General features: G+C 56.6%; 1 protein-coding gene across 1 annotated transcript; it reads right to left on the reverse strand.

Annotated features, from left to right (window-relative positions):
* Window positions 1–24,376, reverse strand: LOC144601212 (uncharacterized). The gene is made up of 3 exons (XM_078413190.1): window positions 24,255–24,376; window positions 15,079–16,410; window positions 1–1,479 (listed from the first exon to the last, which is right to left on the reverse strand). Exons 1-3 carry the CDS (start codon window positions 24,374–24,376, stop codon window positions 150–152), a joined length of 2,784 nt encoding a protein of 927 aa, XP_078269316.1. The 3' UTR covers window positions 1–149.
* Between the last annotated feature and the right edge of the window lie 2,786 nt (window positions 24,377–27,162).

Here is a 27,162-nt window from a genome sequence, read left to right on the forward strand (position 1 = left end):
GGGGTGAGGGTGAGAGTGTGGGTGAGGGAGGGTGGGGAGAGTGAGGGTGAGAGTGTGGGTGAGGGAGGGTGGGGAGAGTGAGGGTGAGAGTGTGGGTGAGTGAGGGTGGGTTTGGCACAGTGGGCGGTGTGTGTGTGGGTGCGGGTGGGTCAGAGGTGGGTGCGGCTGTGGCTCTGCAGGTTGGCAGCCTGGCGGAAGGTCTTGCCGCAGGCGGGGCAGGCATAGGGGCGTTCACGTGTGTGTGTGCGGCGGTGGTTGAGGAGGCTGGAGGAGCAGATGAATCTGCGCGGGCAGGCGGCGCAGGCGTACGGCCGTTCGCCGGTGTGGGTGCGGCGGTGGGTCTGCAGGATGGAGGGTTGGGCGAAGCGGCGCGGGCAGAGCGGGCAGGCGTAGGGGCGCTCGCCCGTGTGCACCCGCCGGTGGGTGGCCAGCTCGCGAGCGCTCTTGAAGCGCTTGGAGCAGAGCGGGCAGGGGTAGGGCCGCTCGTTGGAGTGCACCCGCTGGTGTGCCAGCAGGCTGGAGGAGCGGGCGAAGGCCTTGCCGCACAGCGGGCAGGCAAAGGGGCGCTCTCCCGTGTGCGTGCGTCGGTGCGCCAGCAGGTTGCGGGCCTGCCGGAAGTGCTCGCCGCAAACCTCGCACGGGAAGGGGCGCTCCTCGGAGTGCACCTGCCCGTGGGTCTTCAGCTCCCGCGAGCTCTTGAAGCGCTTGCCACACAGCCCGCACGGGTAAGGCCGCTCCTCGGAGTGCACGCCACCGTGCGCCGCCAGACTGGACGAGCGGGCGAAGGCCTTGCCGCACTCGGCGCAGGCAAAGGGCCGCTCGCCCGTGTGTGTGCGCCGGTGGTCCAGCAACACGGACAGCTGCGTGAAGCCCTTGCCGCACTCGTGGCACGGGAAGGGGCGCTCGCCCGCGTGTAGCCGCCTGTGGATCTTCAGCTCCTTGGCGCTCTTGAAGGGGCGCCCGCACTCGGGGCACGGGTAGGGCCGCTCGTCGGAGTGCACCCGCTGGTGGGCCGCCAGGCTGGACGAGCGGGCGAAGGCCTTGCCGCACAGCGGGCAGGAGAAGGGGCGCTCGCCCGTGTGGCCCCGCTGGTGGGTCAGCAGGTTGGAGGAGTAGATGAAGCCCTTGCCGCACTGTGCGCACACGAAGGGCCGCTCGCGGGTGTGGCTGCGCCGGTGGATCGCCAGCTCCGACGGGTAGTTGAAGGCTCGGCCGCAGTCGCCGCACTTGTACGGCCGCTCGCCGCTCGGCCGGCACCGGTGGCGTGCCAGGTTGGAGGAGCGACGGAAACCCAGGCCGCAGCCCGGGCACGAGAAGGGCTTGTCAGCGCCGCCGCCGTCCACCGGTGGCGGGCGGGGAGGGGGAGCCTTGGCTCGGGGAGGGTCAGGGTCACCCTCTCCCTCCCCCTCCTCCTCCCCCTCCTCCACCGTCACCACCTCCGCCGCCACCACCTCCTCTGCCTCCATCACAACAACAAACCTGCGGACAGACGGAGGGAGGGCAGGTTAACCGGTACACCAATCAGTCACTGAAAGTAAGCAGCAGGGAACATGTTGCCGCTGTTGGGGGAGTCCAGAACCGGGGGCCACAGTTTAACAATAAGGGGTCGGCCATTTACAACAGAGATAAGGAAAAACTGTTTCACCCAGAGAGTTGTGATGCTGTGGAATTCTCTGCCTCAGAAGGCAGTGGAGGCCAATTCTCTGGATGCTTTCGAGAGTTAGATAGAGCTCTTAATGATAGCGGAGTGAGGGGGTATGGGGAGAAGGCAGGAACGGGGTACTGATTGTGCATGATCAGCCATGATCACGGTGAATGGTGGTTCTGGCTTGAAGGGCTGAGTGGCCTCCTCCTGCACTCAAACTGCAGGATGCTGGTTTAAATCTCCATAACTGTAACATTACATTCTGCACTCTGGGATTGTTCTCTCCGCACTGTGCCGTGCCTGTTTTGTAAATAACAGGTATAACAGGTATAACAGAGCTTTATTTGTCGTTCGATACCGAAGTACCAAACGAAACTACATAGCAGTCATAGAAAAAAAAAGAACACAAGACACATGACCCCAACACAAACGTCCATCACAGTGACTCCAAACACCCCCTCACTGTGATGGAGGCAACAAAACTTCCCCTCTCTTCCCCACGCCCACGGACAGACAGCTCGTCCCCGACCGACCCGCACAGTCCCCGCACCGGGCGCTGAAACGTCCCGCGGCCGAACCGGGCGATGAAAGGCCCGCGACCAAGCCTTGCGCAGCTAAGTCCCATGGTCGAGCCGCACCGGGCGATGTCAAGTCCGCAGCCGAGCCGCACCAGCGATGAAAAGCCCCGCAGCCGAGCTGCACCGGGCGATGATAAGCCCCGCAGCCGAGCTGCACCGGGCACTGTTAAGTCCAGCGGCCAAGCCGCACCGGGTGATGTTAAGTCCAGCGGCCAAGCCGCACCGGGATGTAAAGTCCAGCGGCCAAGCCGCACCGGGTGATGTAAAGTCCAGCGGCCGAGCCGCAGCGGGCGATGTTAGGCCCCGCAGCCGAGCCGCACCCCGCGCCGTGAGGAAGAGAAAAGTTCCCCCCCCCCCCACACCCACCCACCCACACCACCACCCCCTCCCACACATACACAACCAAAAAAATATATATAAAAACCATCCCAACACCGACACACAACAAAAAAAGGGAAAAAAAAGACGGACAGACTGCTAGTCAGCCGCTGCCGTTAGGCGCCGCCACGTGATGTGTACGTATGTACAGTATAATTTGACAGGACAGCAAGCTAGGTTTTTCAGTTTCTCAATGTACATGAGAATAAACATAATGTCCAACTCTCCGCGTCTCTCTCTCTCTCTCTGTCCCTCCAACCACCTCTCTCTTCCCCCTTCACCTATCCCCGTCACTCTCTCTCTCTCTGCACCTTTTGTTTGCCCAGGTTAAAGACTCAAAACGATAGGTAGACACAAAATGCTGGAGTAACTAAGCGGGACAGGCAGCATCTCTGGAGAGAAGGAATTCCTTCTCTTCGGAGATGCTGCCTGTCCCGCTGAGTTACTCCAGCATTTTGTGTCTTCCATCGATTTAAACCAGCATCTGCAATGTTTCCTACACATGTGTAGCATAGTATTAGTGTAAGGCGTTTGCTGGTCGGTGCGTACTCAGTAGGCCGAGGGGTCTGTTTTTGCACTGTAAGCTAAACTAAAGATGCAGCCTGATCCACTGAGTAACTAAAGCACTTTGTGTCTTCCTTTGGTATAAACCAGCATTTGCAATTTTTTGTTTCTATAAGTCACCAATCCGTGATCTCCAGAGATGCTGCCTGACCCGCTGAGTTACTCCAGCACTCTGTAAAACGTCACCTATCCATGTTCTCCAGAGATGCTGCCTGACCCGCTGAGTTACTCCAGCACTCTGTGAAACGTCACCTATCCATGTTCTCCAGAGTTGCTGCCTGACATACTGAGTTATTCGAGCACTTTATTTATTTTCTTTTGTAAACCAGCACCTGCAGTCCTTTGTGTTCTGTTCCAATCTTATAGAAACGTATAAAATTCTTAAAGGATTGGACACGCTAGATGCAGGAAACATGTTCCCGATGTTGGGGAAGTCCAGAACCAGGGGTCACAGTTTAAGAATAAGGGGTAGGTCATTTAGGACTGAGATGAGGAAAAAGTTGTGAATTTGTGGATTTCTCTGCCACAGAAGGCAGTGGAGGCAAATTCACTGGATGTTTTCAAGAGAGTTAGATATAGCTCCGGGCTAACTGAATGGACAATAGACAATAGGTGCAGGAGGAGGCCATTCGGCCCTTTGGCCCTTCGAGCCAGCACCGCCATTCAATGTGATCATGGCTGATCATCCAGTCAGTAACCCGTGCCTGCCTTCTCCCATATCCCTTGATTCCGCTAGCCCTTAGAGCTCTATCTAACTCTCTTTTAAATTCATCGAGAGAATTGGCCTCAACTGCCTTCTGAGGCAGAGAATTCCACAGATTTATAACTCTCTGAGTGAATCAAGGGACATGGGGAGAAAGCAGGAACTGGATACTGATTGTGGATGATCAGCCATGATGATATTGAAACATATAAGATTATTAAGGGGTTGAACACGTTAGAGGCAGGAAACATGTTCCCAATGTTGGGGGAGTCCAGAACCAGGGGCCACAGTTTAAGAATAAGGGGTTGGCCATTTAGAATGGAGATGAGGAAAACCTTTTTCAGTTAGAGTTGTGAATCTGTGGAATTCTCTGCCTCAGAAGGCAGTGGAGGCCAATTCTCTGAATGCATTCAAGAGAGAGCTAGATAGAGCTCTTAAGGATAGCGGAGTCAGGCGGTATGGGGAGAAGGCAGGAACGGGGTACTGATTGAGAATGATCAGCCATGATCACATTGAATGGCGTTGCAGGCTCGAAGGGCCGAATGGCCTAATCCTGCACCTATTGTCTATTGAATGGTGATGCTGGCTCGAATGGCCGACTCCTCCACCTGTTGTCTATGTTCCTTAGTGTAAGCAGGGGGAGGGGGGGAATGGCATCGCCGGTACCCAGAGCGCACCGCGCGGCAGCAAACGCTCTATCTGCGGGAGCGCCGGGCCGCGCATGCGCACGCTCGGAGTGGAGGGGGAGGGGGCGCCAGCGCGCGTGCGCGGCTCCGGGTAACGGGCGGCGGTGGGAGGAGGAGCGGCCTCGGGCGGCGCCACCATGGCGGCGGTGAGTCCCCTCATGGCACCGCCGCGTGCTCGCCGATGGAGGAGGAAGGGGGGGATAGAGAATGAGAGAAGGGAGGAGGGGAAGCGTAAAGGAACCTACCCGAGGGTGGCCCAGGCGTCTCCTCAATGGCGGCGGAGCGAACGGCGCCCCTCAGCGCGACGTCCCGCCCCGCCCCCTCCCCCCACCACGTGACGCGCGCCGCTGACCGACGGCCGCCCGGGCCAATCGGTAGCCGGACCGAGCGGCGGCGGTCTGGTCCTCCAACCAATCAGAGGGCGCCGGAGGGGGGTGGGGCGGGACCTGTCCTCCAACCAATCAGAGGGCGCCGGAGTATGATGGGCGGCGGGACTGGTCCTCCAACCAATGAGAGGGCACCGGAGGATGATGGGGGGGCGGGATCGCTCCTCCAACCAATCAGAGCGTCTGGAGGACTGGTCCTTCAACCAATCAGAGCATCTGGAGGACGGGGGGGCGGATCGTTCATCCAACCAATAAGGGCTTCGAGAGGACTGAGGGCAGGACTAGTCCTTCAACCAATCAGGGCGTCTGGAGGACCGAGCGGCAGACTGGTCCTCCAACCAATCAGAGGGCGCTGGCAGAGGAAGGGCGGGGCGCCTCTTCTCCCCGCCCCCCTCGTGGCACTGTGAGTGACAGTAGGGAGGGCGCTGCCCGTCAGTCCATGACATGCCCTTTCTCTGAAGAAGGGTCTCGGCCCGAAACATCACCCATTCCTTCTCTCTCGAGATGCTGCCCGACCTGCTGAGTTACTCCAGCATTTTGTGAATAAATACCTTCGATTTGTACCAGCATCTACAGTTATTTTCTTATACTAAATGCCCTTTCTCTCACATGCTCCCCAGCTAAACAAACCAGAGGTTTCGCCAGCAGGCACATTTGCAAAGTTTGCCCAAAGGTGCATTCATAGAAAACAAATAGGTGCAGGATTAGGCCATTCGGCCCTTCGAGCCAGCACCGCCATTCAATGTGAGCAGAAGAGATTTACGAGGGGCCTGAGCTGCAGGGAGAGGTTGGGGCAGGCTGGGACTTGGAGCGCAGGAGGATGAGGGGCGATCTTATAGAGGGGTACAAAACTCACGAGAGGAATAGATCGGGTAAACGCACAGAGTCTCTTGCCCAGAGTAGGGGAATCGAGGACTAGAGGGTGTGAGCTACACAGAGAGGTTGAGCAGGTTGGGTCTCTATTCCTTGGAGCGCAGGAGGATGAGGGGAGATCTTATAGTGGGGTACAAAATCACGAGAGGAATAGATCGGGTAAACGCACAGTCTCTTGCACAGAGTAGGGGAATCGAGGACTAGAGGACATAGGTTTAAGGTAAAGGGGAAAAGATTTAATAGGGATCCGAGGGGCAACTTTTCCACACAGAGATGCTGCCTGTTCCGCTGAGTGACTCCAGCTTTTTGTGTCTAGAATGGTTCATTGTTAGCCAAGGGGAACCTGACAATGGGGCAAAAATATTTACTCAAGTCAAGTCAAGTTTATTTGTCACATACACGATGTGCAGTGAAATGAAAGTGGCAATGCCTGCGGATTGTGCAAACAAAATTACAATTACAGCACTCCCTGGAGTTATGATAGTTCACAGCCCTGATGGCCTGTGGGAAGAAACTCCGTCTCATCCTCTCTGTTTTCACAGCGTGACAGCGGAGGTGTTTGCCTGACTGTAGCAGCTGGAACAGTCCGTTGCTGGGGTGGTAGGGGTCCCCCATAATCTTGCTTGCTCTTGATCTGCACCTCCTGATGTATAGGTCCTGCAGGGGGGACTTTCATAATTTGAATATAGGATTTGAATATAGGAGTAAAGAGGTCCTCCCAAAATATGGGATGTCCCGGTTAATATGGGTTAATACGGGACAGTTGGCAACCCTCGATACAGCACGGAAACAGGCCCTTCGGCCCACCGAGTCCACGCCAACAGTGTAGGCCCGGGCGCCGCCTGACGGAGGTTGCATAGCAACCCGCCTCCCGGCCCGGGCAGCCAACACGGGAGCACGTGGCCGCCGGCTGGGAAAGGTCACATGGGGCGCGGGCCGGCGACATCACCTTGTCCCGAGTGAGGAAGTTGGCAACCCTACCCACAACTCTCTGCGGTTTCTGGTGGTCGTGGGCAGAGCTGTTCCCAAACCCAGCTGTGATACGGTTTCTATGGGGCATCTAAAGAGGTTCGTTAGTCACTGCAGACGTGGGGAACATCCTCAGTCTCACAAGGTCCAGGCGTTGTAGCTTCACGGCTGACGAATCAATGTCGTCGGCCCACAACAGATCGTTGTGTAATATAAACACCAAGGAACATGAAGCTCCTAATTTCCTCCAAATTTGAGGAAGGACATCCTTGCTATTGAGGCAGTACAGCGTAGGTTCACCAGGTTAATCCCCGGGATGGCAGGACTGTCGTACGAGGAAAGGTTGGAAAGACTTGGCTTGTATTCACTGGAGTTTAGAAGGATGAGAGGGGATCTTATAGAGACGTATAAAATTCTGAAAGAACTGGACAAGCTAGATGCAGGAAACATGTTCCCAATGTTGGGGGAGTCCAGAACCAGGTGACACACAGCGTAAGAATAATGGGGAGGCCATTTAAAACCGAGATGAGAAAAAAAAAATCACCCAGAGAGTTGTGAATTTGTGGAATTCTCTGCCACAGAGGGCAGTGGAGGCCGATTCACTGGATGGATTTAAACGAGAGTTAGATAGAGCTCTAGGGGCTAGCAGAATCAAGGGATATGGGGAGAAGGCAGGCACGGGTTATTGATTGTGGATAATCAGCCATGATCACATTGAATGGCGGTGCTGGCTCGAAGGGCCGAATAGCATCCTCCTGCACCTGTTTTCTATGTTTAACAGCCATGTAAATCTTCACCGCGTTCTTTCCAGCTGAACAACATCCTTCCCAAAGCAAGGTGAATAAAACTGAACACAATAATGCATTAAGTGGCCTCATCAACGTCTTGTTCATCTGTGACTGTACATCCGCCCTGTCTCAGTTCAGTTCATTAAGAGGAGCGGCGGCGAGGAGGGGGTGGGGTCTCCCGAGGAACTCTCCCGTCGCAGAGCGGAGCCATCCCTTCCTCATAAGTCCCGGCTTGCGGGCCAGAGAGGTGGCGAGCAGGCCGGCAGAGGGAGGGAGGGAATGGCCTCGACGGGGGGAGTGGGCCTGCGGCACTCAGAGAGACCGTGCGCGTGGACTGCACGCGGCCTAGAGCACGGGGAGCAGCGGCGGACGACACCAGGGCGTTGCGGAATGGAACCAAACATGGTGGCACTGGCATGACGTGCAAAATGAATTTCACTGTGTAATGTTTAATTGTATACGTGATGATAAATAAATACACATGGCTGTGTACCGAGGTACACTGAAAAGCTTTGTTGTAAACCTATTTCCTCATATTTTATACACCTCTTTAAGATGCGCGCCGCGGTGGTAGAGTTTAGTTTAGTTTAGAGATACACCGTGCAAACAGGCCCTTCGGCCCACCGGGTCCGCACCGACCAGCGATCCCCGCACACTAACACCATCCTACACACACGAGGGACAATTTTTACATTTACTAAGCCAATTAACCTACAAACCTGCACGTCTTTGGAGTGTGGGAGGAAACGGAAGATCTCGGAGAAAACCCACGCAGGTCACGGGGAGAACGTACAAACTCCACACAGACAGCACCCGTGGTCGGGATGGAACCCGGGTCTCTGGCACTGCATTCGCTGTCAGGCAGCAACTCTGAATATATTTGCTAATGTTGTCACCGTCTCCGAGTTAACGTTGATCTATTCTACATTTCCCTTGATCTGCATCCCCTTTGATCTCTCGTTGTCTCACCTTACCCTTCCATATCTCTGTCTCCCTCTCCCTGGACGCCCAGTCCGTAGAAGGGCCTCGACCCGAAACGCCATCCGTTCATAGAAACATAGAAAATAGGTGCAGGAGGAGGCCATTCGGCCCATCGAGCCATCACCGCCATTCAATGTGATCGCGGCCGATCGTCCACGATCAGTAACCCGTGCCTGCCTTCTCCCCATACCCCTTGATTCCACTAGCCCCTAGAGCTCTATCTAACTATCTCTTAAATCCATCCAGTGAATGTTTCTCCCACAGAGGCTGCCAGTCTCGCAGTTACGCCAGCGCTTTGTGTCTGTCCAACCGGTGCTTCCTTTGTTCCCGTCCCTCCCACGTCCCAAACCACCGTGAGGGGAGCGTGCAAACTCCACCCGGACAGCATCGGTGGTCGCCCTGCCCGGAGACGGGCCCTTCGGCCCCTCTGGTCCGTGCGACACAATCTTGCACTGTTCTGCACTGGATATTGCATTTATTGCGTTTGTCATCACCGTATGTACACTGTTTGCTCTGGCGGCTGCGTGTGAACGGGTGATTTCATCGCCTCCTGGTCGGTGTGCAGGACAACAAACTAATGAAGCATCTGGAGTGCAGTTCTCCTGGGTCGATGCAGGCTGAAGCATCAAACTGCTACCCTGTTGAGCCCCGTCAGTCCCACAGCACAGAAACACACAGCCATGCCCGGCGAACCTAGTCCCACATGCCCGCGTCTGGCCCTAACCCTCTCTGCCTTTCCCGCCCATCCCTGTGACCGCGTGGGTTTCCTCCTGGTGCTCGGGTTTCACCCCACATCCTGGTTTGTAGGTTTACTGGCCGTCCTCTGGTTCTCCATTCCTCTACTCTGGGGGTAAAGTACTGCGTTGACCCTAAAGCTTCCCCTCGTGATTTTGTCCACCTCTATAAGATCACCCCTCATCCTCCTGCACTCCAAGGAATGAAGTCCCAGCCTGCCCCAACCTCTCCCTGTAGCTCGGGCCCTCGAGTCATAAGGTCATAAGGTCATAAGTAATAGGAGCAGAATTAGGCCATTCAATCACGGCTGATCTATCTCTCCCCTCCTAACCCCATTCTCCTGCCTTCTCCCCATAACCCCTGACACCCGTACTCATCAAAAATCTATCCATCCCAGCCTTAAAAATGTCCACTGACTTTGCCTGTGGCAAAGAATCCCACAGATTCACCTCCCTCTGACTAAAGAAATTCCTCCTCATCTTCCTAAAGGAATGTCCTTTAATTCTGAGGCTGTGCCTTCTGGTCCTATACTCTCCCACTACTGGAAACATCCTCTCCACATCCACTCTATCCAGCCCCTCACTATTCTGTGCGTTTCAATGAGGTCCCCCCTCATTCTACTAAATTCCAGCGAGTACAGGCCCAGTGCTGACAAACGCTCATCATAGGTTAACCCTAGGGTTGCCATCTGTCCCGTATTAGTCGAGACATCCCGTATTTTGGGCTAAATTGTTTTGTCCCATAAGGGACCGCATTTGTCCCATATTTGGCCCGGGCGGCGCTGTAGGCCCGGACGCTGTGGGCCTGGATGTTGTTGGCCCGGGCGCTGTAGGCCCCGACAGTTTAGGTCTCGACACTGTAGGCCCGGACACTGTAGGCCTGGACACTGTGGGCCCGGACGCTGTAGGCCCGGACACTGTGGGCTCGGATGCTGTAGGCCCGGACACTGTAGGCCGCGACAGTTTCGGTCCCAACACTGTAGGCCCGGACTGTTTAGGTCCCGACACTCTAGGTGTCCGACATTTTACCTCCAGTGTAGGCCCGGAGGCCCGGGCGCCGCCTGATGGAGGTTGCGTAGCAACCCGCCTCCTGGCCCGGGCGGCCGCCATTGGTGGAGCGGGAGCACGTGGCCGCTGGCTGGGTGAGGTCACCTTGCACCACAAGTCAACCCACTCATTCCTGGGATCGTTCCCGTAGAACTCCTCCGGGCAGGTCCTTGCCACATCCTCGTTAATCCTCTCTGCGCCCTGTCCAGCTTGATGACGTCCTTTTCTAAAACTGAATGCAAGGCTGCTCTACTCCTCCGCCTGAGGTCAGGGTCGGTCTCTTGGGGGGGGGGTGTCTGAGACAGCAGCGGTCCCACAGGCTGCCGCGGCCTGACGACTTTCCCGCCAACTGGTCAGGTCCGAAGAAGGGTCTCCACCTGAAACATCACCCATTCCTTCTCTCTCCAGAGATGTTGCCCGTTCCCGCTGAGTTACTCCAGGCATTTCGTGTCCTTCTTCGGTGTAAACCAGCGTCTGTGGTTCCTGCCCACTCGCGGTCAGTACTTGCCCTCCAGGGGCTGGTGGGTTGTCCTGGCAGTGGTGGTGAACGGTCAGCCATCTCCGTGCCGTGCCCCGGCCTCTCGGATCCCTCTCCCTCCACGTTCACACCCCGGACTGCAGCCGTGAACACCGCCGGATCGCCCGGCCCCGGAAGCTTCCTGGTGAGACAAGATAGAGAGGGTAGACAGTCAGAAGCTTTCCCTAGGGAGGGTCGGAAGGGCAGTGGCGTGTTCAGGGAGGGAGAGGTGCGGGGGGGACGGGACGACACATTATGGGGGAGGGGAAGGTGAGGGTCGAGTGGAGGGGGATGGAGAGGAGTGGGGTGTGAAGGGCCGAGGGGAGGGGGATGGAGGGGAGGGGGGTGGAGGGTAGGGGGGTGGAGGGCCGAGGGGAGGGGTGGAGGGGTGTGAAGGGCCGAGGGGAGGGGGGGATGGAGGGCCGAGTGGAGGGTAGGGGGGGTGGAGGGCCGAGGGGGTTGAGTGGCGACTACCGTACCTCACCATGCGTGGGCTCCACCACCGTCGGATGGATGTCTCTGCCCCGGAGCAGGTTCGGGTCAATCGCTGCGAGACGGGGGGGGTCGTGTTGCCATTGCCTCTGAGAAGACTCGGCCCCTCCTCCGTCCCGGCTCCCGATCGGCCTTCAGCAACTCTCTCACGGACCCCGGAACGTGGGGCGGGCACAGAACGGCAGTGGGAGGGCCGAACAGCCTCAGTCTCTCTCGCTCACGCCGCACCCGTGCGTTCGATGACGGTGCGTGGAGGCATCTACAGCGGCAGAGACCCCCTCTCCTCCTCCCCCCCCCCCCCCCCCCCCACGTTACCCCTCTGCCCTGCCCCAGAGTCCTGCAGTCACACCCACCTAGGGGTGCCAACTTCCTCACTCCCAAACACGGGACAAAGGGTGACGTCACCGCCCCGCGCCCCACGTGACCTCACTCAGCCAGCGCCCACGGTGCTCCCGCTACACCAATGGCGGTCGCTCGGGCCAGACCTTCAGTATCTGGGCCTACACTATCCGCATCTACACGGTCCGGGCCTACACTGTCCGGGCCTACGCTGTCCGGACCTACACTGTCCGGACCTACAGCGTCCCGACCTACAGCGTCCGGGCCAACACTATCCAGACCTACAGCGTCTGGACCTACAGCGTCCGGGCCTACAGCGTCCCCCGAGCCTAATACGGGACAAGGGCGGTCCCATACAGGACAAATCAATTTAGCCCAAAATACGGGATGTCCCGGCTAATACGGGACATTTGGCAACCATATATCCGCCCCTCCTCACTGGCCCACTGCATACCGAGTGGTGGGGGGGGTCACGCTAAATTCATGCCCTCATTTGAGGGAGGACGTCCTTGCTATTGAGGCAATGCAGCGTAGGTTCACCAGGTTAATCCCCGGGATGGCGGGACTGACATTAGGAAAGATTGCAAAGACTGGCCTTGTATTCACTGGAATTTAGAAGGATGAGAGGGGGATCTTACAGAAACGTGCAAAATTATGAAAGGACTGGACAAGCTAGACGCAGGAAAAATGTTCCCAATGTTGGGCGAGTCCAGAACCAGGGGCCACAGTCTAAGAATAAAGGGGAGGCCATTTAAAAATGAGGTGAGAAGGAACTTTTTCCACCCAGAGAGTTGTGAATGTGTGGGATTCTCTGCCACAGAGGGCAGTGGAGGCCAAATCACTGGATAGATTTAAGAGAGAGTTAGATCGAGCTCTAGGGGCTAGTGGAATCAAGGGATATGGGGAGAAGGCAGGCACGGGTTACTGATTGTGGATGAACAGCCATGATCACAATGGCCTCCTTCTGCACTTATTTTCAATGTTTCTATGAAGGATGTGGAGAGGAGGTTCCCCAGAATTGTAGACACAAGGAACTGGTTTACAAAATTAGACACAAAGTGGTGGAGTAACTCAACGGGTCCGGCGGCATCTCTGGAGAACATGGGTAGCTTTACGAGAACGATGCCTGGATTAGAGGGCATTAGCTATAGACACTCGGCTTGGACACTAGGCAGAGGCACAGAGATGGTAGACACTCAGAACCTTTCCCATTCTACGGTTAGCCAACCGTCTCGTATTAGCCGGGACATCCCGTATTTTGGGCTAAATTGGTTTGTCCCGTATGGGACTGCCCTTGCCCTGTACTAGGCCCCGGGGGGGGCGCTGTAGGCCCGAACGCTGTAGGTCTGGACAGTGTAGGCCCGAAGGCCCGGAAGCCGCCTAAAGGAGGTTGCCTAGCAACCCGCCTCCTGGCCCGGGCGGCCACCATTGATGGAGCGGGAGCACCCTGGCCGGGTGAGGTCACGTGGGGAGCGGGGCGGTGACGTCACCTTGTCCCTTATTTGGGAGCGAGGGAGTTGGCAACCCTTACCGACCTCCAGCCACAATAACACCCCTCCATCGCACCCCTCCCCCCCCCCCCCCCCCCCGTCTTCCATGTTTTTCTCCTTCGTCAGGGGGCGGTGAATCTGTGGAACTCTTCGCCACAGGAGGCTGCGGAGGTCAAGTCAATGGAAGAGATGGATAGACTCTTGATTAGAACGGTTGTCAGAGGTTATGGGGGAGAAGGCAGGAGAATGGGGTTGAGAGGAAGAGGTAGATCAGCCATGGATTGAACGGCGGAGTAGACTTGATGGGCCGAGTGGCCTAATTTTACCCCTAAATTATGACCATACGACCATCATTAAAGCAAGGATCGCTGGAATCCCACGTGGATCAGTCGGCCGTGAGGGGTTTTATCGAGGACTAGAGGGCACAGCTTTAAGGTGAGAGGGGCAAAGTTTAAAGGAGATGTGTGGGAAAGGTTTTTTTCCACAGAGGGGGGTGGGGGCTGGAACGGGCTGCGGGGGGGGGGGGGGGGGGAGGGGGAGGGGAGGCAGATACGATACTGGTGTTTGAGGCTTTTAGGTAGATACATAGATAAGTAGGGAATGGAGGATATGCATCACGTGCAGGCAGAGGGTGGGGTTAACTTGGTGTCAGGGTCAGCACAGACATCGTGGGCTGAAGGGCCTGGTGCTGTGCTGTGCTGTACTGCACTGTTTCTACATTCTACGGTTAATACTCTGACTGATGAAGGCCAATGCGCTGAAAGCCTTGACTCCCTGTCTACCTGTGACGCCACTTTCAGTGAACTGTGTACCTGCGCTCCTAGATCCCTCTGCTCTACAACACTCCCTGTCTACCTGGGGAACTGTGTACCTGCGCTCCTAGATCCCTCTGCTCTACAACACTCCCTGTCTACCTGGGGAACTGTGTACCTGCGCTCCTAGATCCCTCTGCTCTACAACACTCCCCAGGGCCCAGACGTTCACTGTGAAGGTCCTGCCTCAGTTTAACTTTTCAAAATGCAACACCCGGCACTTATCTGCATTAACTGCATGGGGAGAGAGAGAGAAGGGGGGAAAGAGAAAAGGGGGAGGAGAAAGGAGGGGAGAGAGAGAGGGGGAGAGAGAGAGAAGGGGGGCATGTTGCTGTGCTGTACGGCGTAGTTTGGGTCTTGTTGTCATGCATAGGCTGCAGCGCTGGTGAGGGTCTCGGCAGAATGGAGGGGAGTGGGGGGAGAGGGATGTGGGGAGGGGGTCAGTCACGGTGTGAGGTGGGGAGGGTCGGTGGGGAGGGGTCTGTCGCGGGTGTGGGTGGGGGAGGGGTCAGTCGTGGAGGGGGGGTCAGTCGCAGGTGTGGAGAAGGGAGGGTCGGTGGGGTGGGGAGAGGGGGAGGGGTCAGAGGGTGAGGGGTCAGTGAGGGAGGGGTCAGTGGGGGAGGTGTCAGTTTCGGGTGTGGGGGGGAGGGGTCAGTGGGGGAGGGCTCTGTGAGGGAGGGGTCAGTCGCGGGTGGGGGGGGTCAGTGGGGGGGAGGGGTCAGTGGGGGGAGGGGTCAGTGGGGGGAGGGGTCAGTGGGGGAAGGGTCAGTCACGGATGTAGGGGGGCGGGGAGGGGTCAGAGGGTCGGGGTCGGTGGGGGGGAGGGGTCAGTCGCGGGTGTGGGGGGGATGGGTCAGAGGGTCAGTCGCAGGTGTGGGGGGGGAGGGGTCAGAGGATCGGGGGGGTGGAGGGATCAGTCACAGGTGTAGGGGAGGGGTCAGAGGGTCGGGGGGTGGAGGGGTCAGTCACGGGTGTGGGGGGGTGGGTCGTGGTCAGAGGGTCGGGGGGTGGAGGGGTCAGTCACGGGTGTGGGGGGGAGGGGAGGGGTCAGTGGGGGGGAGGGGTCAGAGGGGAGGGGTCGGTGGGGGGAGGGGGTCAGTCGCGGGTGTGGATCTGCCGGTGACGCAGCAAGTTGGACGACTCGGTGAAGCCCTTGCCGCACTCTGAGCAGACGAAGGGCTTGGTGCCGGTGTGGGCGGGCAGGTGGCGGCGGAGGTGGGAGGACTGGGAGAACTCGAGGCCGCAGAGCGGGCAGGCGAAGGGTCGCTCTCCGGAGTGTACGCGTCCGTGCCGCAGGAGGCTGGACGAGTGGGTGAAGCCCTTGCCGCACTGAGCACAGACGAAGGGCCGCTCGCCGGTGTGGACGCGGCGGTGCTGGCTGAGGTGGGAGAGGCGGGTGAAGCCCTTGCCGCAGTCGGCACAGGAGTACGGGCACTCGCCGGTGTGGACGGTGCGGTGGGCGACCAGGCTAGACGACTGGCTGTAGCCCTTGCCGCAGACAGAGCAGGTGAAGGGTTTCTCGCCGGTGTGCACGATGCGGTGACGCCGCAGGCCGGACGCCCGCGGGAAGGCTTTGCCGCACACGGGGCAGGCGAAGGGCCGCTCGCCGGTGTGCGCGCCGCGGTGGTCCTCCAGCTCGTCCGAGCTGCGGAAGTTCTTGCCGCAGTCGGTGCAACGGTACGAGATGCGGGCGGGCAGCACGGGACCGGGCCCCGCGCAGCGGCGCGCACGCCAGTGCTCCTTCAGGTGCTGTGAGGTCTTGAAGGCCTTGCCGCACTGCGGGCACGGGAAGGGGCGCTCGCCGGTGTGGACCCGCTGGTGGGCCAGCAGGTTGCCGGAGCGGGTGAAGCCCTTGCCACACAGCGTGCAGGCGTACGGCGTCTCGCCCGTGTGGATGCGCCGGTGAGCCTCCAGCAGCCGCGGGTACAGCCACCACTCCCCGCACACCTCACACTCGTAGCGCACCTCCCCGCCATGCTCCGCCGCGTGGGCCGCTAGCTCCGCCGGCTGCCCGAAGCTCACACCGCACACTGAGCAGATGTGGGCCTCCACCGCCGCCGTGCCGCGCTCCCCACCGGCTGGGTCCGACAGCCCCTCGCTCCCGGCTGCCGCCGCCGTGCCCCGCTCCCCGCCGGCTGCGTCCGACAGCCCCTCGCTCCCGGCCGTTGCCCGCTCCCCGTCGGCTGCGTCCGACAGCCCCTCGCTGCTACCGGCCGTGCCCCGCTCCCCACCGGCTGCGTCCAACAGCCCTTCGCTGCTCCCGGCCGTTGCCCGCTGCCCCTCGCTGCTCCCGGCCTCCTCTCGCTCTCCGCCCTCTGCCTCCATCCTGGCTCGCCAGATAAGCGCCCTCCTCCCTGGCCGCCCGCTCTCCAACGCTTGGTCTCCTGGCTCTCTTTCTCTGTCGGCCGTCGTCTTGTCCTCACGAACCCTGTGGCAGAGACGAGGGCAAATCCGTCACTGTGCTCACAAACACACTGTGCGCGCACAGACATGCACACAGACATGCACACAGACATGCACACAGACATGCACACAGACATGCACACAGACATGCACACAGACATGCACACAGACATGCACACAGAGACACGAAGCAACACAAAATGCTGCAGCAACAGGGAAACATAGAAAATAGGTGCAGGAGGAGGCCACTCGGCCCTTCGAGCCTATACGAACCGCCATTCATTGTGATCATGGCTGATCATCCACAATCAGTAACCCATGCCTGCCTTCTCCCCATATCCCTTGATTCTACTAGCCCCGACAGCTCTATCTAACTCTCTCTTAAATCCATCCAGCGATTTGGCCTCCACTGCCCTCTGTGGCAGAGAATCCCACAAATTCAAAACTCTCTGGTGAAAAAGTTACTTCTCACCTCAGTTTTAAATGGCCTCCCCTTTATTCTAAGACTGTGGTCCCTGGTTCTGGACTCGCCCAACATTGGGAACATGTTTCCTGCATCTAGCTTGTCCAGTCCTTTTATAATTGTATACGTCTCTATAAGATCCCCTCTCATCCTTCTAAATTCCAGTGAATATAAGCTTAGTCTTTTCAATCTTTCCTCAAATTAGGAGACCAAAACTGTACACAATACTCCAGGTGTGGTCTTACCAGGGGCCACAGAAGGAACTGTAGAAGGAACCTCTTTACTCCTGTACTGAAATCCTCTCGTTAATTCAGCGGGTCAGGCAGCATCTGTGGAGAACATGGATAGGTGACGTTTCACAGAGTGCTGGAGTAACTCAGCGGGTCAGGTATCATCTGTGGAGAACATGAATAGGTGACGTTTCACAGAATGCTGGAGTAACTCGGCGGGTTAGGCAGCATCTCTGGAGAGAGGGAATGGGTGACGTTTCGGTTCGAGACCCTTCTTCAGACTGATGTCAGGGGAGGGGGCGGGACAAAGATTGGGTGTAGTTGGGAGACAGGAAGACTGGTGGAAGAACTGGGAAGAGGGAGGGGATAGAGAGGGAAAGCAGGGACTATCTGAAGTTAGAGAAGTCAATGTTCATACCGCTGGGGTGTAATCTGCCCAAGCAAAATATGAGGTGCTGTTCCTCCAATTTGCGCTGGGCCTCACTCTGACAATGGAGGCGGCCCAGGACAGAAAGGTCAGATTGGGAGTGGGGGGGGAGTTGAAGTGCTGTGCCACCGGGAGATCAGGTTGGTTAAGACGGACTGAGCGGAGGCGTTGAGCGAAGCGATCGCCGAGCCTGCGCTTGGTCTCGCCGATGTAGAGAAGTTGACACCTGGAACAGCGGATACAGTAGATGAGGTGGGAGGAGGTGCAGGTGAACCTCTGCCTCACCTGGAAAGACTGTTTGGCTCCTTGGATGGAGTCGAGGGTGGGGGGGGAACAGGTAAAGGGGACTGCCTGACCCGCTGAGGTGTTGCATCTCCTGCGGTTGCAGGGGAAAGTACCTGGGGAGGGGGTGGTTTGGGTGGGAAGGGACGAGTGGACCAGGGAGTTTTGGAGGGAACGGTCTCTGCGCAAAGCAGAAAGTGGTGGTGATGGGAAGATGTGGCCAGTAGTGGGATCCCGTTGGAGGCGACGGAAATGTTGGAGGATAATTTGTTGTGGCAATAAGTGAGTTTGGTATCTCGCCTCTTCAGACTTCGGAAGAAGGGTCTCGTCTCGACCCGAAACCTCGCCCATTCCTTCTCTCCAGAGATGCTGCCTGACCCGCTGAGTTTCTCCGCAGGTCAGGCAGCATCTAGGACAATAGACAATAGGTGCAGGAGGAGGCCATTCGGCCCTTCGAGGCAGCACCACCATTCAATGTGATCATGGCTGATCATTCTCAATCAGTACCCCGTTCCTGCCTTCTCCGCATACCCCCTGACTCCGCTATCCTTAAGAGCTCTATCTAGCTCTCTCTTGAATGCATTCAGAGAATTGGCCTCCACTGCCTTCTGAGGCAGAGAATTCCACAGATTCACAACTCTCTGACTGAAAAAGTTTTTCCTCATCTCCGTTCTAAATGGCCTACTCCTTATTCTTAAACTGTGGCCCCTGGTTCTGGACTCCCCCACCATTGGGAACATGTTTCCTGCCTCGAACGTGTCCAATCCCTTAATAATCTTATATGTTTCAATAAGATCCCCTCTCATCCTTCTAAATACAAGCCTAGTCGCTCCAGTCTTTCAACATATGACAGTCCCCCCATTCCGGGAATTAACCTAGTAACCTTCATTCTGAAGAAGGGTCTCGACCCGAAAGGTCACCCATTCCCTCTCTCCTAGATGCTGCCTGACCTGCTGAGTTACTCCAGTATTTTGTGATACCTTCGATTTGTACCAGCATCTGCAGTTATTCTCCTACGCTGAGTTTCTCCAGCATTTTGTGTCTACCTTCGATTTAAACCAGCAGCCAGCAGTTTTTTTCCCCCTGGAGTTTGAAGGGAGGTGGGCAGAAACAGTTTCCCGTTGCAAATTGACAGCTGTGTCTCTCACATACATTCAGCATCCACTTGTTCAAGCATCACAGAGTGCTGGAGTAACTCAGCGGGTCAGGCAGCATCTCAGGAGAGAAGGAATGGGCTACATTTCGGGTCGAGACCCTTCTTTAGACTCCAGCATTTTGTGATGCCTTCGATTTGTACCAGCCTCTACAGTTATTTTCCTTCACCACTTAAGGTGATACGTGAAACTCCCACAGCCCAAAATTGCACAAATGCGCATGGGATTGCCCAGTAAACTATAAAACAAGATAAATAATAAAGTTCATTACAAGTTACAATGCAAAAGAAATCGTCACGATCTCGCTCACTCACCGAAGCATCTATATACTAAAACTCTTGGAGCGACGAGGCTTGTATACACTGGAATCTAGAAGGATGAGAGGGGATCTTATTGAAACGTATAAGATTATTAAGGGGTTGGACATGTTAGAGGCAGGAAACATGTTCCCAATGTTGGGGGAGTCCAGAACCAGGGGCCACAGTTTAAGAATAAGGGGACGGCCATTTAGAACTGAGATGAGGAAAACCTTTTTCAGTCAAAGAGTTGTAAATCTGTGGAATTCTCTGCCTCAGAAGGCAGTGGAGGCCAATTCTCTGAATGCGTTCAAGAGAGAGTTAGATAGAGCTCTTAAGGATAGCGGAGTCAGGGGGTATGGGGAGAAGGCAGGAACGGGGTACTGATTGGGAATGATCAGCCATGATCACTGTGAATGGCGGTGCTGGCTCGAAGGGCCGAATGGCCTCCTCCTGCACCTATTGTCTATAGACCAGACACCACACATAAATGTGACCTGTGCGACAGACACCGTCACTCCCGCATTGGTCTCTTCAGCCACAAACGACGCTGCTCTAGCCCACCCAGGTGTGGAGCAAGCAGCCAACTAGGATGCATCACCCATGGTCAGCCATGACCGAGGGGGCCGAAGAATACCCTCCCGCCGCCAGGGGGCGCTGCGGCCGGCCGACCAGAGACGCTGCGCCGCGGCCTCCCGTCGCCAGGGGGCACTGAAATAGGAGGACCAGAGACGCTGCGCCGCGGCCTCCCGCCGCCACGGGGCGCTGCGGCCGGCTGACCAGAGACGCTGCGCCGCGGCCTCCAGCCGCCAGGGTCGCTGCAATGGGAGGACCAAAGGGCGCGAGGCCTCCTTCCTTCCCTCATTCACTCACATCCCACTCCTTTGGTCGGCGACCGCAGGATCGCCCTCGGGAAGGGAGGAGGGGACGGGTGATAGGACGCGAGGCCGAGCGGAGGCGGCGGTGGCGGCCGTTACCCACCTGAGCTCCCGGCGCTGAGCGAGCGGAGGCCTCGTCCTGTCGGCGGCGGCGGCGACGCACCGGCCCGCCTCACGTGACCGGAGACAAGGTCCCGCCTCCACCGCACTGACGGGCAGCGCCTGCCACCAATGGGGGCCGATCCGGCCTCTCCCCTACAGACGGGCAGCGCCAGCAGCCAATGGGAGCCGATCCCGCCTCTACGCCCACTGACGAGCAGCACCAGCCGCCAATGGGAGCCGATCCCGCCCCTACCCCACTGACGGACAGCGCCAGCCGCCATTGGGAGCCGATCCCGCCCCTACCCCCTCTGACGGTCAGCGGCAGCGGCCAATGGGAGCCGATCCCGCCCCTACGCACAGTGACGGGCAGTGCCAGCGGCCAATGGGAGCCGATCCCGCCCCTGCCCCACTGACGGGCAGCACCAGCGGCCAATGCCAGCAGGTCCCGCCTCACCGGCCAAAACGTCACAAAGGACCAGGTACCGCCGCTTCCCGCCGTCCGCCCAATCAGAGACGCCTCTCTGCCCCTCGGCGCAGGTGAGCGCGTCCTATTGGTCGAACCGCTGCCCCGCCCCTCAGACAGACAGCGCCCTCCGCCAATCGCTGCGTGAGCCGCTGAGTTGCTGCAGCACTCTGTGCAACGTCACCTGTCCATGTTCTCCACAGACCCCGCCTCCAGCACGTTGTGTCGTTTTGAGAATGAACCAGCATCTGCTCCTGCTGTCACCCCGACCCTACAACCCATTCCCTACATACCCCGGGGTGAAACTAGAGCGGCAGCTGACCGACAAGCAACACCTTGAAGCTCTCCGTGCTAAAGTCTTGGCACGGAACAACGTCCTGCATTGCTTGGCCGGATCGTCATGGGGCGCCAAGACATCTCTCCGAACCAGTGCTCTTGCGCCCGTGTACAGCGCGCTGAGTACACCGCCCCAGCATGGTGCTGCAGCGCTCATACCAGCAAGCCAGACGCCGCCCTCAACGACACCATGCAGATAATCACCAGCTGCCTACGCCCTACGAAGAGATGCCGCTCGAGGGAGCGGCTGTCGATGACTGGTCAGCTCGGACCTTGCACCCCATTCCCAAGAATGGACACCACATTGTCGACAGGGCCAAGGGGGGCTGATATTAGGAACACTTCTCCATCCGGTCCCCACCACAGATGGCTGACCTGCTGAGTTCTACCGGCACTTTGGAGGGGAATGCACAGGAGACGTGTCGGGTCGAGACCCTTCTTTGGACTGATGGAGTCGGGGGAAGGGGGGGGAAGCTGGAACAAAGAGATGGGTGCTGGACAAAGCCTGGCAACTGATAGGTGTTCACAAAACGCTGGAGTAACTCAACGGGACAGGCTGCATCTCCGGAGAGAAGGAATGGGTGACGTTTCGGGTCGAGACTGAAGAGGGCCTCGACGCAAAATGTTACCCATTCCATGCAGCATTTTGTGTCTGCCTAAACAGTGCCCATCCACAGCGTGGTGTGCCAGCAGGGTGGAGGAGCGGGCAAAACGCTAGCCCAGACATGTCCAAAGTCCGGCCCAGGGGCCAATCGAGGCCCGAGGTCAGATTTTATACGGCCCGCAGCTTCCGTCTTAAAATTTAATATTTATGGCCCACCAGCACTGTCTAACAGAATGAATAAATCATACAGGTTCAAAATGAAATTCCTCTTTTCACATCATGGTGGCAGCACCACTCTGTAACTCTGTCTGGCAGTGTGAACCATGCTGTGACCCCTTGCCGCCAACTCCATTCTGCCTTGGCCTCACAACAGCGGTTCTTCTCAAGGGCCCTTGAGTCAAATGAAAACATCACCAAAGCAAGCTACGAAGTGGCCACGTTAATCGCTAAACATGGCAAACCGTTTACGGAGGGTGAGTTTATTAAAGACTGTGTCATGCATTTGTCCCGAGACAAAGCAAGAATTTGCTAATGTTTGCTTGGCTCGTAACACTGTGGCATGGAGAATTGAATACATATCATCAGATACTAAGAGACAACTGGGTGACAGGGGGATGAATTTAGATTTTTTTTCATTAGCCTGTGATGAAAGCACAGATTTATCTGACACTCACTGATTTTTTGAGAGGAGTTGACGATTACATGAACGTAGAAGAGCTGCTTGACATTCAAAGCCTTAAAGGCCAAACGAGAGTAACGGATTTATTTGCTTCTGTTTGTTCAGCTGTTGATGACATCAAACTACCATGGGGTAGTTAGTGGGATTATTACCGATGGCGTGCCTGCTATGGCTGGTGAACGAAGTGGATTATCCACACTGATCTGTAACAAAGTTAGTGAAGAAGGAGGCAACGCTATTAAACTCTACTGTATAATTCCGCCAGCAGGTTCTCTGCGCGAAACATTTGAAATTTGATCATGTTATGAAACCGGTGGTAAAGACAATTAACTTCATTCGCTCTAAAGCCCTAAACCACCGCCAGTTTCAACAGTTCATGCTCGACATCCAGGCTGAATATGGAGATGTATTATATCACAACGATGTGAGGTGGCTGAGTCGAGGGTCTGCACGGCAGCGATTTTTCTCTCTCCAAGAGGAAATTGGACAATTTCTGACTCAAAAGGGACAATCGATGCAAGAACTTGCAGATACTATATGGCTGGCAGATTTGGCTTTTTTGGTTGACATAACAAAGCATCTGAATGCGATGAACATTAGCCTCCAATGTCAAGACGCAATGGTGAGCCAGCTATATGCACACATTAAGGCCTTTGGAACCAAGCTGTAACTTTTCCAAAGACACCTGTCACAGACAGAGCCATGCACCGCACATTTTCCAGCTTTGCGTGAGATCATGAACAGTTTTACACAGGACAATATCTGTGCGCAAACAAAGAGGTACGCAACAGCCATTGCATCTCTTACAATGGAGTTTAACGGACGTTTTTGGGATTTTGAAGCTATCGACAAGGACATGTTGCTCTTCTCTTCCCCCTTCTCCGTCGACCCTGATGATGCTCCACAACAGCTGCAGCTGGAGCTCATTGAGCTGCAGTGTGACAATGGGTGGCAGTCGACACCAGCAGCCTTTCTCCTGTAAACTTTTATCGGCAGCTGGATAAAGGCCGGTTTCCATAAATAAGAACATTTGCAAAGAAAATGCTGAGATTGTTCGGCTCCACATATTTGTGTGAGCAGACATTTTCAATTATGAACTTCAACAAGAACCGCTTCAGGTCAAGACTCAGTGACTCCCACCTGCGTGATATTTTACGCATCTCAACCACTGCTTTCAAACCAGACCTGGCCTACATACGGAAGTCAAGATCTCAGTATCACCCTTCTCATTAATGTCAGTACCTGTTTCTTGGCCATCTGAAATGAATAAATTCTAGTTTCTGAGTATTTTGAATTTGCGTTAGATCTGATATGTCAGCTTTTTCAAATGGTAATAGCTGTCACTATGAAAAGCAAAAAAAATATTTATAAATACAGTACTGCACATGGACTTATGGCATTTATTGTATTTATCTTTTGATAAGATTAAGATTTATCTGCAACTTAAATGTTAACAGACAACATCTAATTTCCCATGATAAGTTACCTAATGCATTTCCATTGGCCCTTGGGTATTTTCACGTTATCAAATCTGGCCCTCTTTGGATACCACTGCGCTAGCCTCACAGCGGGCAGGTGAAGGGGCGCTTGCCGGTGTGTATCCGCTGGTGCTCCCGCAGCCCCCGTGCGCTTTAGACTTTAGGGATACAGCGCAAAACAGGCCCTTCGGCCCACCGAGTCCGTACCAACCTGCGATCCCCGCACACTAACACTATCCTACAACACTAGGGAAAAGGGGGGAGTGAGGGGCAGGAGAGGGGGAGCGGAGGGGATGAGGGAAGAGGGGGAGAAGAGAGGGTGATGAAGGAGGGGAGAGGTGGTGAAGAGGCAGGGGGGGAAATGGATGGGGGGATGAGGACGGTGGAAGTGAGGGGAGGGGGAGAAAGGAAGAGGAAGGTGAGGGGAGAGGACGGGGTGAGGAAGCAAGTGCAAGAAGAGAGGGGGCCTGCACCAACCTGGGGGCGCAGAGCATCTGGGCACCGCGTCGAGCCGCCCGCACGTCCGCCAGCCATCCGCCCTGCGCCGTGACGCACACCCGCCCTGCGCCGTGACATTCCCCCGCCCTGCGCCGTGACATTCCCTCACCCTGCGCCGTGACGTACGCCCGCCCTGCGCCGTGACGTCTTTTGTCCCCAGCACTTTGTGCCCATCTTTAGCAGATGCAATGAACTGCAGATGCTGGTTCATGTACAAAAGGACACAACGTGCTGGAGTAACATTGCAGGTCAGGCAGCATCAATGATCAACGTGGATCGGCGACGTTTCAGGTCTGCAGAAGGGTCGTGACCCAAAAGATGTCACCCATCCGTGTTCTCCACAGACGCTGCCCGATGGGGCAAGTGGGGGGCGTGAGAGGTGAGTGAGAGGTGAGTGGGGGCAAGTGGGGGGGGGCGCACCGACCTGGGGGCGCCGAGCATCCAGGCGCCGCGCCGAGTCGCCCGCGCCATGTCGCAGGGGCGGTGACGTCACGACGCCGTACGTGGGGATGACGTCAGGCGCAGGGCGGCACACGCGTGGGCGGGGGCAGAGGGACCGGAGGAGCCGACTCTTTCTCTACCAAAGGCACTAGAAGAGCAAGATGGACCACTCCGTTGTCATCGCCTGTACTGAAGTGCGGACCGCAATGGAGCGGAACGTCCGCCATTTTAGTAAGCAAACCCCGCCGTTGGCTCTGCCTCTCGCAGTGTAACCAGTGTTGTGGGGGAACAGTATGTGTGGTGATACCATGGGAGGAGTTGGCTGCGCCTAACGGCTGCGGCTCTCTGGCAGTCTTGTTTGTCTTTTTTTTTGTTTGTGTCGGTGTTGGGATGGTTTTTGTTTCTGTTTTTGGCTGTGTATGTGTGGTGGGGGGGCGGGGGAAACCTTTCTTTTATTAGGTCTCTTCCCCGGGGCGCAGCTCGCCCGTGGGGCCTTCCATCGCCGGCGCGGCTCGGCTGCGGGACTTAACATCGCCCGGTGCGGCTCGGCCGCGGGACGTTTCAGTGCCCGGCGCGGCTTGGCCGCTGGACTTAACATCGCCCGGTGCGGCTCGGCCGCGGGACGTTTCAGTGCCCGGTGCGGCTCGGCCGCTGGACGTTTCAGTGCCCGGCGCGGCTTGGCCGCTGGACTTAACATCGCCCGGTGCGGCTCGGCCGCGGGACGTTTCGGTGCCCGGTGTGGCTCGGCCGCTGGACTTAACATCGCCCGGTGCGGCCGCGGGACGTTTCGGTGCCCAGGGCGGCTCGGCCGCGAGGCCTTGCGGGGGCTGTGCGTGTCGTTTGCCTCGGTAGGGGTCGAGCTGCATATCCGTGGGTGCGGGGGGAAGAGAGGGGAAGATTTGTTGCCTCCATCACAGTGAGGGGGTGTTTGGAGTCACTGTGATGGATGTTTGTGTTGGGGTCAGGTGTCCTGTGTTCTTTTCTTTTTTGCTGTGTTTTGTGTGACTGCTGAAATTTCGTTCGGTGTAAAAAGCCGAGTGACAATAAAGTGTTGTTATGTTATGTTATAAACATGCAGAATATATCAACTCATCTATCAACTCATAGATTTTTGTTATTTTTTAAAAATGTTTCTGCAAGTTTCTGCCGACTAAAATGGCGCCGTGACATATTACGGTTTTTAGGGTCAATAGACAATAGGTGCCAGCACCTTCGAGGCAGCACCGCCTTTCAATGCGATCATGGCTGATCAGTACCCCGTTCCTGCCTTCTCCCCATACCCTCTGACTCCGCTATCCTTAAGAGCTCTATCTAGCTCTCTCTTGAACGCATTCAGAGAATTGGCCTCCACTGCCCTCTGAGGCAGAGAATTCCACAGATTCACAACTATCTAACTGAAAAGATGTCCGACCCCTTATTCTTAAACTGTGGCCCCTGGCTCTGGAGTCCCCCAACATTGGGAACATGTTTCCTGTCTCGAACGTGTCCAACCCCTTAATAATCTTATACGTTTCGATAAGATCCCCTCTCATCCTTCTAAATTCCAGTGTATACAAGCCTAGTCGCTCCAGTCTTTCAACATGCGACCGTCCCGCCATTCCGGGAATTAACCTAGTAAACCTACATTGCACACCCTCAATAGCAAGAATATCCTTCCTCAAATTTGGAGACCAAAACTGCACACAGTACTCCAGGTGTGGTCTCACTAGGGCCCTGTACAACTGCAGGAGGACACCTTTGCTCCTATACTCAACTCCTCTTGTTATGAAGGCCAACATTCCATTGGCTTTCTTCACTTGAGTGGTCTATCTTGCTCCTCTAGTACCTTTGCTCTCTACCCCCTCTCTCCCCTCCCTCACTCTATCCGCTCTCTCGACCCCCCCCTCTGTCTACCCCCTCTCTCCACACGCCTCTCCCTCTATCCCCCTCTCTCTCTACCCCCCCCTCTCTCTCTCTACCCCCTCCTCCCTCGACTCCCGACTCTCTCTAACCCCCTCTCTCCCAGCGCCAGTGAGATCTGCACCGCTCCTCTACTCTCTTTCCCGGACCCATCTCCCTCTAGCGCAGCAAAATAAGAATGAACACAAGTGTTGTAGTAGTTCTTCAGAAACCCCGCTACCCTGGGGTGGGCAGCGGTGGTGGCGGCGAGGAGGAAAGTTTCCTTATGTTTGTTGTTTGCGAGGGGGCGCTACGATCTCTCGCCTTGTCCCCGGCTCTGGGTCGGTGGCGATCCGCTCCCTGGTGAACCTTCGCCGGAGCTTCTGCCTCCAGTCCCCGCCCATGATCACATTGAATGGTGGTGCTAGCTCGAAGGGCCGAATGGTCTACTCCTGCACCTATTGTCTATTACCTCAGCTGCGGTTCCACGGCTCTGGGACAAGTTAGAGTCGGGGAGAGTTATGGGGAACTCGCCGCCTAAAGCAAAAAAAAAAAACACAAAATCATC

Source organism: Rhinoraja longicauda, chromosome 16 (assembly GCF_053455715.1).
Source record: "Rhinoraja longicauda isolate Sanriku21f chromosome 16, sRhiLon1.1, whole genome shotgun sequence".
NCBI lineage: Eukaryota > Metazoa > Chordata > Chondrichthyes > Rajiformes > Arhynchobatidae > Rhinoraja > Rhinoraja longicauda.